The sequence below is a fragment of the Asterias rubens genome, chromosome 1, assembly GCF_902459465.1.
Source record: "Asterias rubens chromosome 1, eAstRub1.3, whole genome shotgun sequence".
In the NCBI taxonomy this organism is placed as follows: Eukaryota; Metazoa; Echinodermata; class Asteroidea; order Forcipulatida; family Asteriidae; genus Asterias; species Asterias rubens.
This window is the reverse complement of record NC_047062.1, coordinates 25,595,292-25,616,102: the sequence shown is the minus strand read 5'-3', so window position 1 is coordinate 25,616,102 and position 20,811 is coordinate 25,595,292. Positions and strand designations below refer to the sequence as shown.

Sequence of the window (20,811 nt, the reverse complement as noted above, 5' to 3'; positions counted from 1 at the left end):
CCGAGTTGATCGGTACCTGCTGTCAAGAATAATAACAAAAATATCTGAGCGACATTTTCGCAATCGCAGCTGCAAATGGGGGACTTTCCTTTTAACATCATCCATTGTGCGGTTACTGTTAAAACTTGACTTAACCTTTTAAACTGTGTGGAAAATGTTGTCAGCAAATGATATGCTTCAGTTCTGGGCCAGCACGACACAGAATTGTTGCGAAATTAATACACGCACCTAAGTTGAAATCCCCTATGATCAAATACGGAAACATTACGTCATGCGACGCCTGCGCACATCAAGCGAAAACAGTCAATTGTTATATGCTTTACTGTGTCCCGGAAAACTGAACACGGCGGAAGACTGAAACCGCCACACCTGGATGCATCACTTTCATGTAACCCGGACCTGAGCCTAGTTATATGCCTCTTGGTATTATATCACGTGGTTGGTTCTCAACCAATACAAAATTTGCAGTCTGTTATCGTGGTATAACAAAACGAGGGCCCAATTTCATAGTGCTGCTTAGGCACAAGAAGTAGCTATGAGCAAGTTCGAGTGAGGCACTATAGTCGATTATAGTCGACCATTGGTTGATTTTGTCTGGTACCCAGGATGTATTGAATGCATAGGTAACCATGGAACATCGACCAGTGGTTGACAAATGGTCGCCACCCGAACTTGCTCTATAATGCCCAACAACAGGGTTACTAGACAACATGGATTGTTATACCCCGGTAACAAACTGTGAAGTTTGATTGGTCGAGAACCAATAATGTGATAAACACCGCTGAAACGTGGTTTCAAAAAGAGCATTATTCGCGCATTGTAATAATGGTAAGCAATGGTAATAATAGAACTAACACGCGACAGTGTCGATGCATATACATATTTTTTTTGAAAGTCAATCAACCATAATTATAATAATGTTAAAGCCTTTCATGTCAACCTACACGTACTAGCTATGGTTATTTTTCCAGTAGGCCTACGTGATTTCAACAAGGAAGTACTTAATAGCAACGGTGTGCGCTATATTATACGCTTACATCTTTTTCCTTTCCAGATTTGAATGTCGAAGGAGAGATAAACTTGGTAAGTATCCCCTTTTATTTTCGTTTAAAACTGTTCTTATCTGACATGTACATTATTTCCTCACCGGTTTCACGAAAAGAGAAATTTACCCCTGCAGCTAAAACTTGTTTAGAACACTGTTTGTCAAGTTCATTTATGGTAGATTTATACATTTTCACCTATTAAGAAAGTGATAATGCAAATGTGTTGTTTTTTGTCACAGTAAGTTTGACTTATGAGTAGTTAACCGTTTCGTACAATTGACGCATCTCCCCGTGGACACCAATGCGCCAATGTGTTCACGACGTTGGGTGACTGTTCGAAAGCGAACGAAATCTCAAATCTATTTCATGTAAATCTCCTTCTTATGAAGAGTCCAAAAGGAGGGGGGCTGGCTCGTTTTTGGAACTGTGCCAGCGCTATGTATTGCAACATAACGTCAAGTTCAGTTGGGTAATACCCATTTGGTTTTCTGAAATCGTGTGAGCTGCTTCTGTATTAAAATGCAAAGGTCTTCAGTGGACTAGTGAGTGTTTGACTGCTTAATACAACAAAATTAACTTGTTTTGTCTCAGGTAAACTCATCATGGAACATTCAAAGATTTGGATCCTGGTGTGCCTTTTTGCCACGCATGTCAGATGGGTTGATGCAGGTACGTTTCGAACTTTGTATTTAAATTGAATCATATCCTTGGTAAGCTTTAAACGCGAACGTTGGCGACTTATTCGTACTTTCCTCTCTGTGGTAATACCCTTGGAGGCGCACTATATTGTTCTCTCTCACGTTAATTAAACAATTGTTTTACATACGTTTTGCTTGTTTGGTACCGGTATTCTTGGCAAGTTAACGTTGACTATCGAATGCGAGAAGTGACACGGTATCAGCTTACAAGTTTGTTATGACTAAGTCAAGGGACAATTTTTATCTCTTTAGCAGAAAATACCTCTTAGCAAATTTCTAGTAGAAAATTGAGTGTTGTACCAGTTGCAATAATGTAAACTTACAAGCGCCTTAAATACAGCTCAGGGCTGTGTACTCCCAAGGGAGCTGAGTAAACATTATTGAGGAATGGTATTGGCCCTACGACCAGGGAACTATAAATGTCAATTGCATTGATTCGGTTATTGTGAAATGCGCTATATGAGAGCTTGTTATTATTATTATTATTATTATTATTATTATAGAATTTAAAAACCCTCAAAGCCCTCAATTCACACAGCTTTTCATTCTCCTAGGGCAGTATTATATGTCTACATTGTTGTCATTTCGGATTGAAGTTTCCATTTGGATTAGATTATGTACATGCCCTCTGACTGTTGTAATTACCACACCTGTTAAAGGGAAGGTACACGTTTGGTAATTACTCAAAATAAAGATTATCTTAAAAACTGACCACTGGTAACGAGCAGTGGAGAGCTGTTGATAGCATACAAATAATGACTGCTTCGAGTGCTATGGTTAAAACTATAACTCCCTCGGTGATCCCCGGAGCGTTCTATTTTCCCGAGGCGAAGCCGAGGGAAAATAGAACGCTCCGGGGATCACCGAGGGAGTCATAGTTTAAACTATTGCACGAGTAAAAGCAGCCAATATTTGTTTTATAACACCCCAAACATTTATAAATACTGTACTATTAAGTTACAGACCTAAATGCTACAATCCACGGACGAGGCGAACACAGATTGCGAAAACTTTTACTGTGCTCTGCATGTAGTGTCATGTAATCCGAAATGGTTACAGACTATTAAATTATCATCCTCGTACACGCAAAACACGTCTGGGTACTGCACGCCGTGTGCTAGTCTTTCGGACTAGCGCACGGCAAACCGATGGACTATCACACGGCCGTCGTCTAGCAAAACTAAGACATATCATGTGACGCGCTCTAAACCAATGAAAAGGCATGGTATTGGTAAGGGGTGTTATAGTATAAAACACTGTGAGAAACGGCTCCCACTGAAGTAGCATAGATTTTGAGAAATAGGTAATCTTTTCACGAAAATAATAAAAGACTCCTAGCCAGAAGTTTTTTATTCCTATCTGAAAGCACACAAATTAGTCCAACAAGAGTGTTTTTTTCTTTCATCATTTTCTCGCAACTTCGACGACCAATTGAGCTCAAATTTTCACAGGCTTGTTATTTTATGCTTATGTTGGGATACAGCAAGTGAGAAGACTGGTCCAATAGTGTCCAGGGCCTTAAATGTCAAATGTAAACAACCAGGTGGGACAACGCTATCGAAAAGTTTTTATTTTAGTTCATAGGGAATAATGTCTAACATGCCATTTTAATGCGATGTAAACGGACCTTACCAGATGCCTACGTGCTGGTTTCGGACCTCGAGAATGGGACGATTTACAAGGGTAGCCTCTTGCAAGGTCTGGCTGATCTAACTCCGCTACCGCTCGTCGGACTCTCCCGCCCAGTGGCCGTGGATTTTGACCCGGTTGAGCAGATGGTTTACTGGACTGATGTTGGGCAACCATCTCCGAAAATCTCCAAAGCTCATCTTGACGGAAGCGATCAAAGGACGCTGATCTATGATCTCCATTGTACGTTTGATTTTTGTTTTCATTTTTGTTTACTACTTTTTTTCTTTTTTTGGTAGAGTTCAGAGTAAAAAAATATAATATTATAAACAAGTATAATATTATCACACAATTTAGGAAACCTTTGTTAATCAAGTACATCTTTATTATTTATTACTCTCTTTGTATTTGTTTTGCTACCAATGCAAAGCTAACGTGTTCTTCTTTAAAATGACACCACATTTGACGTTGACAGCCCGCCAACCACACAACCAATCAGAGCATTGATTGACCTGCAGTGGATCCACTGAACCCCTATAAATAAGCCCACTCTTCTCTCACCTCTTCAGTCTCCTGACGATGACTACAGCAAGCTAGTCGAAACGTTGAGACCAATTCAGTACAGTTAATTACGATCCTATTAGCCAAAGTAGTAGTCCAGTCTATTTTCTATATCATCCGCCCTGGTAATAGTTAAAAAGCAGGACAGTTCTTTTCAGAACTGAGAAGTCTCCCGAACCTCCGATTATCTACTCCGCGGCAGTAGAATAAAGCAAGACAGTTCCCTAAGAACAACTGTACCTGGCAAGTAGATACACACATGGTGTTACCGCAAACCAAATATATATTGACACCACATTTGCTATGATGACATGTTGCTGAGTTTGCTACATGAATGACGCAAATGATGCAAAGTCACAAATCGAATGTGCCAAACTTAGCAATGTTGTGTTACTGTGCGAACAACAAGTTGACACTGTAATTCAAACAAGCAAGACAACTTACTGATCTTAATCCACTTTATTGAGACAAGAATTTCTGTAATATCCAAAGAAGGTGTTTTTCAAGAAACGGGGGCTTATTGTGTGCAATGTGCTCACTGGTGCAAATCTTTGAAAGTGAATGCCGGTTCCAAAGAGGTCAGATTGCGGAAAAGCTATGTTCAATGCTGAATTAACATTGCTTATTCAAGAAAATGTTTGAAACATGAGGCCATGTATTGTGATTTTACTTGTTTGGCATTATCATTAAGAAAGTTCAAATTGGAGACTTCGGGTTAGCAGCTGCATACGTACTAGGTAATTATTTGAATATTTACGCAGTTCTGAGCATTGCGCATATTTACCGAGTCTGACGCCACCCAGCGTCCAAAAAGTCGGAAACTTGAAAGCCTGATTCGGCAGCTGAAGGCGCCTAATTCTAAAATGCCATTAAGCACACCAATGATTAGTTTTGGAATTTATGTATTTAATTCCACGTAAATACATACGAGTATAAAACATAGGTTTATTGGAAACCAAAATCCGGCTGGTCTCATCTGTCAGTCTGTCCTTGTCTAGTCCTATAGTCTTGTCTGTCCCAGGGTAAATTTTTAAAAAGCACTATGCTTCAAATTTTTCCTGCATGTTTGTTATAACTTATAATTATGTATCAATTCTGTGGACTGTATAATGATTGGATTGCATTTTTTGCTTATGTTGTTGTTGCTAATATTGAAATAAATGTCTAAACACTAAATTCGTGTAGATGCTTCTACATTAACGATTTATATTAATGTGTGGGTTTTTTTTTTTTCGTTCCAAACAGTGCCAGCGGGATTGGCATTAGATGTTAAATCAAGGATGTTGTATTGGACTGACGAAAACCTGGGTCACATTGCACGGCTCCCAATGGATGGCTCAGGGAGCAAAGACGTTATTGTTGAGAGTATCATCCACCCACGGGGCATTATAACTGATCATGATAATGGGTAAGTACACTACCAAAACTAAAGAGTTGAATCCAACACTCGCATGAGTACGGTAAGTGATTACACTTAAAAGTGTTGAAGCCACCATTTTTTTGATATGTTTAAAGCAGCATTTTCAAGTATTCTGTCAACGAGTTAAGTGCCAGTTTAACGTTTAAAAGCTTAACCAAAAGTTCAAAGGAATTTTTTGAGAAATGCTGAAATAACACTTAAATGTTGTGGAATGAATAACCCTTTTTGCGTTGGAAAACAAATTTAAAATGCTAGATTTAAAGGGTGTATGTACTTTTTGTAGGACAAAAAACACAATGTCAACAGATTTACCCTAAACTTACACAGTTTGAAGATAACGATGGTAGAAAGCTTCCCTGAAAATATTACGTGCTGAGGTGCTGTAGTTTTTGGGTAGTGAGTAAAACAATAGCATGAAAACAATGTTCGTCTCATGAGACCAAAATTATTTAAAGCATTTACAAACGTATGTTCATTATAATTGTTTTACTCATTTCTCAAAAACTACAGCACCTCAGTAAGTAATATTTGAAGGGAAGCTTTCCACTATCATTATCTTCAAACCCTGTAAGTTTAATGTAAATCTATGGACATTTTGAAAAAGTACCCAAATCCTTTAACAAACAAAATGCTGGATCCAACACCTTCAAAGTGTAGTCACTCACCGCACCCATTGAAGTGTAGGATTCAACTCTAGTTTTTTTGGTGTATAATCAATTGGTGCGTATGTGGTTGTCTTTGATATTTGTTGTTCTTTGGTCTTTGGTACTGCACTTTTTGTGCCTTGTGGCAAGTCTACTAAATGAGACCTCCTACACCATCTACGCATAACCATGAATGCCTAGATTCTCTTTTGTTTTGCTCTTTTACAGTTTTAGTGGAGTATTAAATCGTTAGTGTTAATGTTTTTAGGTGTTGAGTAAACAAGGGAGAGAGTTATCATAGAGTCTAATTTATTAAAGGCATTGTCGAAGACAAGTTAGTATTCCCACTTCTCGGTGTATCCCAACACATGCACAAATAACAAACCTTTAAATTTTAACTCAATTGGTCGTCTAAGTTGCGAGATAATAATAAAAGAAAAAAACACCCTAGTCACACGCAGTTTGTGCTTTTAGATGCTTGATTTTGGGACCTCAAATTCTGAACTGAGGTCTCGAAATCAAATTCGTGGAAGATTATTTCTTTTTCGAAAACTACGTTACTTCAAATTGCGCTGTTTCTCACAATGTATTATAAAATCAACCTGTCCCCGTTACTCGTAACCAAGTAAGGTTCCATGCTAATAACTATTTTGAGTAATTACCATTATAAAACACGTCTTGCTTTTTCTGTATTCTGGTTGGCTGAAACACGGTCACGTGGGATGAACTATTATAGTCTTGTGATCGCGCGCGCGTTTTGCGGTCACTAGTCTTTGAAAATAGTGCCCGGTTCTCTTGACTTGAACCGTGAACGGCAACTACAAAACTTCCTTTCTTTTCCAGATTGCTGTTCTTATTTCACATTTAAGACCGAGCTGTGTTATAAAACACATATTGACTCACATATTGACTGGCATATATCGGTAACCAGTGTACATGTATTTCTATTCCCCCTCGGGTCTTTTAGTGACCAGAATCAGAGCCTATAAAATCGGTCCCTCTTCTAGACGTAGTTACCTCATTGCAAGTCAATATGTGTATAATAGTGTCCACTGCCATTAACATGCTTTAACCCATGCCCCCTCTCTAGACACATCTACTGGGCAGATGCTGGAAACAACGGAACCATAGAGAGGGCCAATCTTAATGGAACTGACAGAACCGCCATTGTCCAGCATGATATGAAGTTTCCAAGTGGTCTGGCTATAGATCATCGAGGTAAGTGTGACGGTCATATAAATTATACCCCACTGTTATTTTTATTGCACTTACTTACTATGTAACACTTAATTATTCGAGAGAAGCGCCCTCTCTTGGACAGCATTCAAATTTCGTGCGCTTCCGCCACTCTCATAATGATTCCAGCGAAGACCTGACAACATGTATTTTGTCTTAGTTTGTTTCAGGAAACAAAATGGTGCACCGAGTGTAAAGAAAACAATTTGGCGTTCGCCTCTATCCTTATACGACTCTTTTAAGTATTAGAGAGGGTCACATAAGTATAACCAAAAACTAACATTTTGGTTACCATTAAAGGGTCTATGTACTTTGTGTAGAACAACAAAACACAATGTCCACAGATGTACACTAAACTTACACAGTTTGAAGATAATGATAATTGAAAGCTGAAAATATTACTTGTTGAGGTGCTGTAGTGTTTGAGAAATGAGTAAAAACAATGTCGTGAAAAAAATTTCGTCTCAGTGATCATGAGACGAAAACTATTTTTTCATGTAGAAACAGATTTTAGTGATTTTGTTTTACCAACTTCTTAAAAAATACAGCACCTCAGCAGTTAATATTTGAAGGAAAGCTTAAAGTTGTGTTTTGTGTTACAAAAAGTACCAAAATACTATAAAATACTATAAGCGATTCTAATTTAATTTTACATCCAAGTAACTTCTGTATTTGCCTAGATAATGTCTAAGATCGCTTGAGTCATTTAATAGCAACCAGTGACTGGGTATATTTATTTATTTAGTTATCTAAGTTTAAAACAAAAAGTTCTTTTATTATTTATGTGGTACCATCAATCAGCCTTTCCTTTGTCTTGAGGGTGTTTTAAAGTTTGTTCAGTTTTTGTACGAACGATGTGGGAAACTTCAGCAATTTGTTTGTACGATGTTAAGTGTACGATGTTAAGTGCAGTGAAGATGTCAATGGTTGTTGACGAATGACACTATAGGGACGACCTCAACCTTGCTGTTCGACAATTGAATAGCATTAAACAGTAGGTATTAAATACACTGGCCACAATTGGTTATTGTCAAAGACCAGTCCTCTCACTTGGTGTGTCTCAACATATTTATGCACAAAAATAACAAACCAGTGAAAATTTGAGCTCAATCTGTCGTCGAAGTTAAACAACCTTTGTTACACAAAGTTGTGTGCTTTCAGGTGCTTGATTTCGAAACCTTAAGATCTAAATGTGAAGTCTCAAAATCAAATTCGTAGAAAATTACTTCTTCCTCGAAAATTACGGGTCCACTTCAGGGGACTCCCTTACCTGTTAAACCTACAATTTGCATATTTCTCTTAGCCTTAGGCTTCCACGCTAGAATTTTATACCACAATAGGGCGCCCTCCATCGTCCGCCCCTGCCCACGGCCAACTCGTCCTCTTTTCTCTAGCGTTCAGCGAAGACAGACGTGTTTTTGTTACGGACGGATCCTTAAGTGATTTTTGGTATTTTCGGAGGAAGTTGTGAGTTTTTCCTTTAGTGATTATACTGTGCTTCTTACGTTTTATATTGTATAGACGTTTACTTACTGTACAGAGTACACTCGTTTTCTGTTTTTGGTAATTAAAATTACACGAGTTGTGTCAGTGCTTTATTTTTGAATTGTTAAAAGATTTCACGTTACATTTTCAGTTATTAGGATGGCGGACTCACGCAAAAGCAAGCGTGGGGTGACGCCCAAAAATTTTGTTCCATGTTCTTCTTGCCGACGTATTAAGCCCCGTCCCGAGCAAGATTTACATGCCTTGTGCCCCCGTTGTAGACCGTGTAATCGGCAAGTGCCGTGCTCGGTTTGCAAGGACTGGGGGTCAGCAGATTGGGAGGCCGTAGCGGCATGGGTTCGTTCCCGGTCTCCCTCGGGTGAATCGGCAGCCAGTGCGTCTTCCGAAGCTGTGTCCAGAGCCAAAAAGACGACATCGGCAGGACGATCGCCGCTTTCCGGGGTCATGCCTAAAGGGTCTCTGGCCACCGGTAAAGCATCGGGCCATACTACTAAATCCGTGCCTGTGAGGCCTCCGGAATTTAGTATAGTCACTGGCGCCGAGAGTCCAAGCAAGATCACTCAGTCGGGGGAAATGTCCCAGGCCGTTTTGAGTGATGGATCCGACACGGCGCCCCCAGCCGGGCAGCCCGTGATCGCTTCCAAACGTAAGCAGGGGAAGAAAAAGGGTACTTCCCGGGCCAAAGCTGTGCCTGCGGTGCAGGTAGCGACAGGCCACGTTAGCCCCGGTGAAACCGGAACAGACTCCGGTAAGACCGGAACGGTACCCGGAAACACCGGTGCCCGGCCAAAGACATTGGCGGGTGTTTATGTGGCCCCGGCCCCGAGCCACGGACAGCATCGGAGCCGGGATAAGTCCGATGGTGAGGAACGCCACCGGCGTAAAAGACGCCGAAGATATACTAGTTCCAGTTCATCATCCTCATCTTCCCGATCGCCACGGGGTCATCGCCGGCATCATAGTAAGCGGGAAGACCCCACATCGGCCCTTCTATTACAAGGGTGCCGTGAACTGACGGCCAGTATCACGTCACTAATACCCAAGCCGACAGCGCCGGCTCAACCGGTGGCTCCACCGGAGCCAAGGCAGGTTTTACCGCGGACGGATAGTTTTTCCGACCCGGGCAGTGTGTCAGATAGGGATCCACGCCGTGTTTCAGCAGCGGTAGCGGTCCCAGACACCGAACAATCCTCGGGAAATGAGGAAACTGTTCCCCTGACACAGCGACGGGATAACCGGGAACGACCCCCAGGGCGGGAGGATGATTCATCGGGTGATGAATCATCCTACCAATCCACAACCGACCAGCGATTGCGTATGGTCATGAAAGATATGGTACGGGTGTTGCACATACCTTCCAATGAAGAACCAGACCCGGTAGACGGCGCTAGACAATCGTTTAAGCGTCGTACCGCGCCGGTCGAACCAAAGGAATTTTTTCCGGTTCTTCCAATTGATCGGCTGTGTGCCGATCGTATGAACGCACTTTCGGAAGTGAAAAAGATACGTCCGTTCGTGCGCCGGGAAACTCGCCCGTTCAGAGTACCTCAGGCAGACTTTGATAATTTGTTATCAGTGCCGCCCATGCCCGCTACAGTGCGTGATAAAATCACGGCGGATTCGGGCGGTCGAAGTACTTTGAAGTCACCTTTTCCGTCCAAGGAAAAAAATGTGTTTGAGGAGTCATTAATAAAAATTGATACGGCTTCACGGGCAGGAATTCGGGTGGCATGTTTTTTACAACTCCTTTCCGAATATTTGGTGTGTTCTTGTGAAGCAGATTCACCTGTATCACCAGAGGCAACCGAGACAGCTTTTCGTTGCCTTGACGACGGGCTACGGCTGTGTATGGACCAGTTTATGCGGGTGTCCTTGATGACAATCAATGCACGGAGGACAAACGTTTTGGATACGATTTTTGTTCCCTCCGATGGATTGAGGTCCAACCTGGAATCTCTCCCCCGGCTGAGTTCCGATTTATTTGGAGGAAAATTCCAGGAGGTCATGCAAGCCGAGGCGAAGCGAATTAAAGCCACAGACAAGATTAACCTCAATAAACAATCAAGTCAAGGAGGCAGCTCTCGTCCGGCAAGAGGCAACAGTGGAGCTACTAAGGGCAAGACGTTCCCCCGTAAACCGTTGAAGCCGTTTGCTCCAAATCCATCGGGCTCTGCTTTCAAGCCCACTACAACTGTTGTACAGAGTCAGGCTTTTGGGTCGCGTTCACGAGGTAGAGCCGGCTTCACCCCCCGCTCCAAAGCTTCGCGCGGAGGTTACCGGGGTGGTGCTTGGCGCCGGTGACGCCCCCCTTCCCACGACCCCCTTTCCAGGGCCCGTGGGGGGTCGACTCATTTATTTCGCAAAGACTTGGGCCCTTTTGTGCAACGACGGGTGGGTACAAAAAACGGTAGCTTCCGGCTACAAAATAGAGTTTACAAGTACTCCCCCGTCTGCATACCTACCGAGAACAACACCGATTCCAACCGACCGAACCAAGCGTCATGCTCTGGAGTCGGAGATATCCGCCCTCTTGCAAAAACAGGCCATATGCAGAGTGCAAACAGAGGATGCGAATCGAGGGTTTTTCTCAACCTTTTTTCTAGCTCCAAAGAAAAACACAGGAGAATGGCGACCGATTTTAAACCTTCGGCCATTAAACAAATATGTCCGACCAAAACGGTTTCGGATGGAGTCGCTGCGGACAGTTTTGGATGCATTACCCATTCCAACCTGGGCAGTGTTGATCGATCTAAAGGATGCCTATCTACATGTTCCGATGTGGGCCGAACATCGAGCGTTCCTACGGTTTCGTTACGACCAAAGGACTTACGAATTTCTGACACTACCGTTCGGCCTTTCCACTGCCCCGAGGGTGTTTACACGGCTGGTGAAAGTCGTAGCAGGAATCCTCCGGCGACGTCAGGTACAGATTTTTGTTTACCTGGACGATTGGCTCATTGTTGGGGAGACAAAGGAGGAAACAAGCTGGGCACTCAAACTAACTGCAAACATCATTTCGGAGTTAGGTTTTCTGATCAACATCGAAAAATCGCAGCCAAATCCGACAAGACACCCAGTTTTCTTAGGAGCAAAACTGGACCTCCAGCGAGGACTAGCTTTTCCTACCGAGGATCGAGTCCACAATCTTTTGGACTGCATCACTCTGTTCAGAACTGCCAGTGTGGCCCCAGCAGTGGCATGGCTTCGGCTATTGGGCCTAATAGCAAACATGGTGGACGTACTCCCATGGTGCAGATTGCGGATGCGCCCGATACAGTTGCATCTACTTGCATACTACCGACCATGTATTCACCATATCCAGCGGCCAGTGCCAATCCCAAATATGATTTGCCCCCACCTGGACTGGTGGTCGCGGCGAACAAACATCATGGTGGGACTGATTTTCCCACGACCGCGACCTACCTTAACTCTGGTGACCGATGCCTCCAACACAGGTTGGGGGGCACACATTGGAATGGAATCGGTAGCGGGCTCTTGGTCCCAGGCGGACAGTCAATACCACATCAATGTCCTAGAACTGCTCGCAGTTTTTCGGGCACTGAAACATTTTGTCAGAATAGTGACAGGGGAAGTGGTCCTCATAAAATCGGACAACTCAACGGTTGTCTCTTACATAAACCGCCAGGGCGGAACGCATTCCCCGCAGTTGTGCATGCACACATGGGAGCTTCTGCTTTGGTGCCAGGCGAGACAGATCAATCTTACGGCGGTCCACTTAGCCGGAAAGCTGAATATCATGGCGGATGCTCTGTCGGCACTGAACCATCAGTTACCGGTGTATTGTACACGCAACCAGGATCCGAAGGGATGGGCAGCAGACGCTTTTTCCATCAGTTGGAAAAACATGCTAGCATACGCGTTTCCCCCGATCTCGCTTCTACCAAGGGTACTGACAAAGATCGAGGCGGAAGAGTGCAGAATCATCCTCATCGCACCATTTTGGCCACGCCAGCCTTGGTTTCAGAAAATAGTTCGCCTCTTGTGCAAGCCGCCGATAATTCTACCGTTGCGATCAGACCTACTGCGTCAACCACGGTCCCTGATCCCGCATCCAGGGGTAGAGTCCCTCCACCTAACATTTTGGATGCTGTCAAGCAATCACTGCGATCAGCGGGCCTTTCAGCAGACGCTGCCTCATTGGCAGCCCAAGGCCGCAGACTGTCTACCCGTAGGACTTACGACAGCCGATTACGACATTATCATAGGTGGTGCGAAGAACACACTTATGATCCATGCACAACGCCTCTAGCAGTGGTTGGAGATTTCTTTATGTACCTGTTTCATAAGGATTTGACGATATCCACTATTCGGGGCTATAGATCAGCTATAGCGGCTGTCCATAAAGGGTTCGCAGATGGATCTACTGTGTCCAATAACGCTAGCCTGGCTCAGCTCCTGCGGGGGATGTATGTTGAAAGGCCTCCATCTAGGAAGCTGGTTCCATCCTGGGATCTTGCACAAGTTCTTAAGGTCCTGGCGGAACCGCCATATGAACCATTGGCGAATGCCCCCTTATTAGACCTATCAGTCAAAACAGTTTTCCTATTGGCTACAGCCACAGCTAGACGAAGAAGTGAGCTCCATGCCCTTTCAGTTGAACCAGGGCACATTAGATGGGAGCCAAGTGGAGTAAGACTGGTGCCTCGTCAGGGGTTTTTAACGAAAAATCAATCTCCTTCCTTCCTTCCTCCACCAATTTTCGTGCCGGACCTTAAAAGTTTTTCCTCGGTCCCACAAGATAAACTGTGGTGCCCAGTTCGAGCACTCAAGTGGTACCTGGCTCAAACAAAACCCTTGAGAGGAGACACCACCCAACTGTTTATTTCAACAAATAAACCACACAAAGCAGTCTCTGCAGACTCCATTTCCCGGTGGATAGTTACAGCTATCCAGGCATCTATCAAAGACTGGCCAAAGGTACCGGACATTCGGGTCAATGCCCATGACACCAGAGCCATGACGACATCATGGGCCTACTTTAAAGGTGTCCCCATTCAGGACATTTTGCAAGCAGCAGCCTGGAAAACACCATCAACATTCACATCCTGCTACCTGCGGGATGTTCTCCAAGCAGAAGGAAGGACGGGCCGTACAGCCCTCTCAATAGGAGCATCCAAGGAAGGTTCTACCCTGGAGTGATTGGGGCATTACCTCTGGATCAAGAAAGAATAAGCTTTCTGGTGAGTTCTGTTAGTTTTTTTTAGTTTTTTATTCATACCTTTTGGTATGGGACAACGCGAAGGGACATTAAGTTTTAGGTTTCCCGAGACGCGGTTTTTTGAATAGGCTCGCTCTGAAGCCCACCATCCATTTTTCGGGGCTAGTCTATGCAAATTGTAGGTTTAACAGGTAAGGGAGTCCCCTGAAGTGGACTCCCCCAAATCTAGGTGATTTGGGAGTCCGCGAAGGGACGATACTTACCTGTTAAACCCTCCCTCCCTCCTTCCCCACAGTGGCTCGCCTTACTAAGTTCTAGAGAAAAAGAGGACGAGTTGGCCGTGGGCAGGGGCGGACGATGGAGGGCGCCCTATTGTGGTATAAAATTCTAGCGTGGAAGCCTAAGGCTAAGAGAAATATGCAAATTGTAGGTTTAACAGGTAAGTATCGTCCCTTCGCGGACTCCCAAATCACCTAGATTTGGGGGATTCTTTCAGAGGGAGCCGTTTCTCACAATGTTTTATAGCATTAACCTCTCCCATTACTCGTTACCAAATAAGGTTTTATGCTAATAATTATTTTGAGTAATTACCAATAGTGTCCACTGCTATTATGTTATAGTTTCAGGAACTTGTAAATAACTTTGGTACTCAATCATTCCAAAATATTTACAAACTGTGTCTGCTTTATTTGCTTTATCGTTTTATAGAAAGCAAACTGTACTGGTGTGACACCCTGTTGGAAACGATTGAGCGAAGCGACCTCAACGGCAACTTCCGGGCAGTTGTGCTAAACCTAACTCGCTATAATGGCACATTATACCCATTTGATTTATTCCTGTTAGAGGATAACGTGAATGTGTATTTGACTGATTGGGGTACAACGGCCCTTATTCGCGTATCAAAGACGGGTGTAGGAGAGCGAAACTACGGCCCAAAAATATTCCAACGAGCCGGGGGAATTCACATTTACGAAGGTTTGTATTGAATTTTGACTTTATGTTTGTTTGTCATTAAATAACTTGTTTTTATTATTATTTGCCGATCATGCGGTGTGAGTAACCCAAAACAAAGGTGAGTTATTGATTGAGAGTCTATAACCCTGTTGACACTTTATATCTTATCACAGCGGAATAGACCTTTATCATGCTTTATCATTATTTTCAAGATATTGCAAGGTGATGCCCCAGCATATTTAGGTGATCTTGTGCAGATATACACCCCAGGACATTGTGGTTTACGGTCTACAAAACTCCTCCAGGAAAAAACAACTAAACATCTATGTGGGGGGAGAGAAGTTTTCAGAGTGCAGCACCAAAGATTTGGAACTCCCTCCCGGACACTGTAAAACTCTCCAAATCGCTCAACACATTCAAGAACAGTTTAAAAACTCATTTTCATAGAGAAGCCTTTTGTTAAGTTGATTGTCTTATTTTGTTGTTTGCTACTTTCATTGCTTGTTGTTCCTTTGTAGAGTAGCGCCATGAGCGCCGCTTGCGGCGGATACCGGCGCTTTATTAAGTGTCCATTATTATTATTATTATGCTGCCTCTCTCTTGGTCTTGTTCCTCGTATCGAATATCAATCCTGCATCCTGATAATCATCATGCAATTAGGAACCAGACTATTTTGTTCTTCCAGCCTCGGTTTTAGCAACATTAATTTCAATGGGAGAAATTCAAGATGGTTGCAACGTGATGAAGGTCTATACAGCCCTTGGGGAAGCATCAGAATTTTTTGTTTAGTTCCATGGTTGCACTTTCACGCTGTGTCCCTATCCGCAGGGTTTCGGTTGCGAGTTTTTAGACTACCCGAGGGTTTTACCGTTCACCCCGTTCTCCAGAACAGGGTTGGCTTTTCCCCGGGTTATGCCCATTAAATTTGTCGTGGCAGACCAGTGTCAGCGATCCTTGTGTGAAAAGATCGAATGTAATTCCCAGGGGCTAATGTGAAAAGGGCTTCTGATGTGGGGGCGCTGGGTGGCAACTGCAAGAAATGCCAGTCCAACTTGTATGCCGTGTTCCATTCAACTGAAAACGGCACTTTCAATCCACAACTAAACAAAGCATGGCACTGTTTTACACGGCCTCAAAGAGTGTAAAGAACAAATTCGGTTAAATACTTGTCTCTAAATAAACACAATGTTAACAACCTATACAACTTTCCTAAGAATTCGATCTAAAAACAGAATTTCCACACATGTGTAAGCATAAGTTTTGTACCCACTTTTTTCACATGTACCTAAAACATGTTTACACATTTGTGTTTGAAATCTAAACACTGTTTTGTTAATCAACCATTCTGTCAGTGCATACTATAAATAATAATGGATATCACTACAACATGACATGTATACTTGTTTTGTCTTGTCTAGACTTTTGTGACAGCAGTCCCTGTATGAACGGAGGAACATGTGGCTTGTCGACGGCTGGCTTTACCTGTCAATGTCCTTCGGGATTCGGAGGTGAAGTTTGTCAATCCGGTAAGAAGGGAATACGAAGCCATTTACTTTGTATGCTGTGATGACTCTATAGGCCTATCGAGCCCGAGATTTGTTGAGTAATGGTTTACCTTCTTAAAGCTTTAACTTCTTAAAGCCATTGCACACTTTCTGAACAGAACAAACATTTAAAGTTCACAGATTTACCTATAACTTACAGGGTTTACAGAAGGTAATGGTTGAAAGACTTCCTTTGGAATATTATTCCATGAAATGATTTGCTTTTTATTAAAACATTAAAACAATTACCAATTCTCAATATCGAGAATAACGGATATATTATAAACACATGTCATGACACGGCAAAACGTGCGGAAACAAAGGTGGGTTTTCCCGTTATTTTTTTCCCGACTCCGATGACCGATGGAGCCTAAATTTTCACAGGTTTGTTATTTTATATGTAAGTTGTGATACACGAAGTGTGGGCCTTGGACAATACTGTTTACCAATGTTGTGCGATTGCTTAAATTTCATGTAAAAGAAAAGACCCTCATCGGTTACAAGAACTTAAAGTTAGTTATTGAACTGGTTTATTTATCAGTAATCTGACGCAAATGGCAAGTATATATTATATTATTTGTCTGTTTCCAGCGTTTTGTGACAGCTCTCCCTGTATGAATGGCGGTACATGCACTTACTCGGGTTGCCTATGTACTACTGTTTACAGAGGAAACCTCTGCCAGATCGGTAAGCTATATTATTATAGAAACCTTATAATACACAATCATCATGATGTATATGCAGATCCTTATTTGTTGGCGTGTGTTAAAGGCAGTGGGCACTATTGGTAATTACTCAAAATCAAAAACATTACTTAGTAACGAGTAATGGGGAGAGGTTGATGGTGTAAAACATTATGAGAAACGGCACCCTCTGAATTAGCGTAGTTTAACAGAATGAAGTAAATTTCCACGAATTTGATTTCGAGACCTCAGATTTAGAATTTGAGGTCTCGAAATCAAGCATCTGAAAGCACACAACTTCGTGTGAGAAGAGTGTTTTTTATTTTATTAATATCTCGTAACTTCGACGACCAATTGAGCTTAAATTTTCACAGGTTTGTTATGTTATTCATATGTTGAGATACACCAAGTGAGAAGACTGGTCTTTGACAATTACCAACAGTGTCCAGTGTCTTTTAAGAGCACTGGCCTCAAGCTCGGGTGCTTCTGATCAGCAGGGTGTGGGTTCGAGAGTCACGACACTTGTGCCACCCGGTGTTCCTGTCAGTGGCTGCAGAATACGCCATACCACCTTAGTGGGTTCAATATCTGAAGTTTATATTTCAATTATTATTTAACATATGTTTTTATCTCTTTCTCCAAAAATGTTTGAGTAATTTTAACTTACTGTCATGCTAAACTTGTAATGTTTTGTTGAACCAGTACGGCATTTTACAGCAGTTTGAGTGCTCCAATACAGGAGAGTTTATATCCCATTAGTTTGTATATCTTGCTTATAACTGTATTCATTTACTTGTTGTAGAATTTGCTCAAGAATTGCAAAGGTCGTGGGTTCGAATCCCACCCAAGTAATATTCCAGTGATTTTTCTTTTCACAGAGCTCGGGAAAGGTGCTAACAAACATCGCTATATATGGGTAAAAACAAAATTAATACAACAAACAAAAGATGAAACTCCATTTTCACGCCTTGTTTTTTTTTTTTTTTTTTTTTGACAGTTGATGGATGTGAACTGATGGAACTTACCCATGAAGTCACAGTGGATCCGTTCAAGCGTGTTTATGGTCATGGTGAACGGGTCACCCTCGGCTGTCCCGACGGCTATGCGTTCAAGGGAACAGCGTTCTGGTATTGTCTATCTAACAACATGTGGAATGCAAACCAAGCGGAATGCATCCTGTTAGGTATATTACTTCATACACATAGGAGCGTATCAAATCGCTCAGTATTTAGTTCTCGGTATTTTTGTCCTGCAAGGTATTGGAGCTCTGTTTGGGACCCATTTCAATACTGTGCTGTTTTGTGTTGTATATTTGATCCTATACATACCTTGTTGCAACTGTATTATTCTATCTTGTTTAACTGGTATTAATTTGGATTCTTATTAAAGTGTGAACGTGTTTATATAAGCTACTCTTTTGTAGTTGAATAAGTAAACAAATTAATACAACGATACATTTTCCATTAAAGCACCATGTAATGTTTTCCAAAGCTCTTTATTAAGAGTTGCCGAGAGTTTTTGGTGTTTTTAAAACTCGTTAATTTTATTGTTTACTTTATACTCGTTCCAGATTTCTGTGAGAGCTATCCATGTATGAATGGCGGTACCTGTTACTCTCTGACGGACGACTTCACTTGCTATTGTGCTCCGGGTTACGAGGGGGACATTTGCGAGCTTGGTAAGTCGACCTTACCATCAAACTACTCAAGTTTCTGTTTGTACTTATTTTGAACAAGCCCGTTGTTAAAGCTCTGTTCATTATTTACTATTCTTTATACAATAATCTGACGCGAAGGAAAAACATGACGCATTGTCTGCGTTCAAGTGTTATTTAATAGCTCAACCATCTGGTTGTATCGTAAACTTGGGTGTGATCCCTGGCCACGCGGCAGCCAATTGTTATATTATGTGTTCTGACTGACACCCCAAGACAGAGATATTTACTAATAATAGGAGACCGCCAATATACAGCTAGATAGCTCAGTTGGTAGAGTGCTGGTACGTTATTTATGAGGTCGCTGATTGAAGTCCCGCTCCAGTTAATTTCCATGTTAAAAACCCCCAAACTATAGTTTTAAAAACATTGAAGAAATTACATCAAAGCTTATTATACAGTGCAAAGGTTACTCTGTACATTTTTAATCTCAAAGTCAACATTTCAAGGGGGTGCTCCCAGAGTGGATGTCAATTGTGCCGCACCCCCTCCACCACCTATATGCCACTGGTTTTGTACGGTTAGTTTTGCCACCATTTTAGGTAGTTGTTGCTTCTTTCTTTCTTGAATTATCTTCTTGTTTCTTCATGACTGTTGTTTAATTAAGGGGGCGACAACTTACCATACGGCCTCATCATAGGCTCAGTGATGGGCGTTGTAACGCTGATTGTTGTCGTGCTACTGATCATCATCTTCTGCATTAAGAGGTTTGTGTTAGGGGCTGTAATCAGACCCCCCCCCCCCCCACACACACACACACCCACACACACCTAGCCAAACCTCAACCCATCCAAACAAATAAACAAAATAAAAAAGATGTATAAACGAAATGGTTTAAATCAACTTAGGCCAACAAATAAATAAATACATCATTCTCATGAAAAGCTAATCGGCCAAAGGGTATCTGAATGTCCATAAATCAAAATTCATTGACTGCCTCCGAACCTGTATACCTTGCCTCGATGTTGGGCAGAGGTACCTTTACCCAATATTCTCGTATTGTTCATTAAGGCCGCTCCACACTGTCCCCAAATTATTGACACCAGGTGCCCATACGAATATGGAATTTTGAAGTTCGAGCAAAGATGGACCCGAACTTGGTCAACAGTCAATCGTACAGAACTAATCCCCACACTAAAATCTTACATGATTGTTGACCTTTCTAAACTCACATTGAGAACACAATAGGGAGGTACACCATGCACCATCTCAAACAACAGCTAAACAACCATTCCTAACTTATTTGATTATCTTTCTTCTTCTTCTTTTTCCTGTACAGGAAGAGAACCGGACGAACAAACGAGAGGGTGATTCAACTGCCAGACATTCAGACAATCTACGCAGGACAAACTAACCCCCAGTTACACCAGGCACAGCCCCCACCACCGTACAACCAAGACGCTGGTCAGTCTTTATATTATCACGCCTATGCCGACCCGAGCGATTTGGCCTCGGGTCAACAGTGTGCGTATGCCACCCAGATGAGTAGAAAAGGAGTAGATGAGGAGAAAATGTAACCAGTGTCAGAAAAGGGACCAGTCTTTTGAAAGGTTGACTGGATGAGTTGTCAAAATTGGTCATTCTGACCCCGATTCTGAGTTCCACTGACCCATAAAAACTGACCCATTTCCGGGCAAGGCTGACCCCGAAAAGCGGTGAATAGTGGGAACTTATAGGTCATTATTAAGTTACATGGACTCCGAGTAACACTGACCGATAAATGGGTATCAATTCTAACTCAGACGTTTTTATAATGTAGGCTTACTACTCAATTCCACTGTTCTGCCTTAAACGGATTTTGTGTTGCTCTTACGTTGTTTATATTCCGATGAAATAAAGTTTAAGTTTAATTCATAAATACCACAGAAAGTTTCGCTATTCATATTGATGGAGAGCGCGTCACGTGGGGGTGTTTAAACGGTTGATAATGACCAGCTGGAGCTGTTTATAGCCGGTTGTTTTTCGGATACGTTTAGATACATACTACTACGCGCACG

The 20,811-nt window shown here is 42.3% G+C and overlaps 1 protein-coding gene across 3 annotated transcripts; it reads left to right on the top strand.

Moving 5' to 3' along the window:
• Positions 1-712: 712 nt before the first annotated feature.
• Positions 713-20,736, top strand: LOC117293119 (low-density lipoprotein receptor-related protein 4-like). 3 transcript variants are annotated; one of them, XM_033775348.1, is made up of 13 exons: positions 713-828; positions 1,055-1,083; positions 1,638-1,715; positions 3,380-3,616; positions 5,180-5,342; positions 7,089-7,216; positions 14,628-14,894; positions 16,292-16,399; positions 17,009-17,104; positions 18,098-18,283; positions 18,671-18,778; positions 19,422-19,521; positions 20,094-20,736. In XM_033775348.1, exons 3-13 carry the CDS (start codon positions 1,649-1,651, stop codon positions 20,329-20,331), a joined length of 1,698 nt encoding a protein of 565 aa, XP_033631239.1. In that variant the 5' UTR covers positions 713-828; positions 1,055-1,083; positions 1,638-1,648; the 3' UTR covers positions 20,332-20,736. The 3 variants fall into 3 exon arrangements, with proteins under 3 accessions (XP_033631239.1, XP_033631231.1, XP_033631249.1); XM_033775340.1 differs by lacking the exon at positions 713-828 and having other exon boundaries at positions 934-1,083; XM_033775358.1 differs by lacking the exons at positions 713-828; positions 18,098-18,283 and having other exon boundaries at positions 941-1,083.
• The last annotated feature ends 75 nt before the right edge of the window (positions 20,737-20,811 follow it).

Bases quoted from the DNA above. Each gene is read 5' to 3' on its own strand.
- LOC117293119 (XM_033775348.1), top strand. From the start codon at position 1,649: ATGGAACATTCAAAGATTTGGATCCTGGTGTGCCTTTTTGCCACGCAT. The intron at 1,716-3,379 runs GTACGTTTCGAA...GGACCTTACCAG, and splicing joins TGTCAGATGGGTTGATGCAG to ATGCCTACGTGCTGGTTTCG. The intron at 18,284-18,670 runs GTATATTACTTC...TACTCGTTCCAG, and splicing joins AGCGGAATGCATCCTGTTAG to ATTTCTGTGAGAGCTATCCA.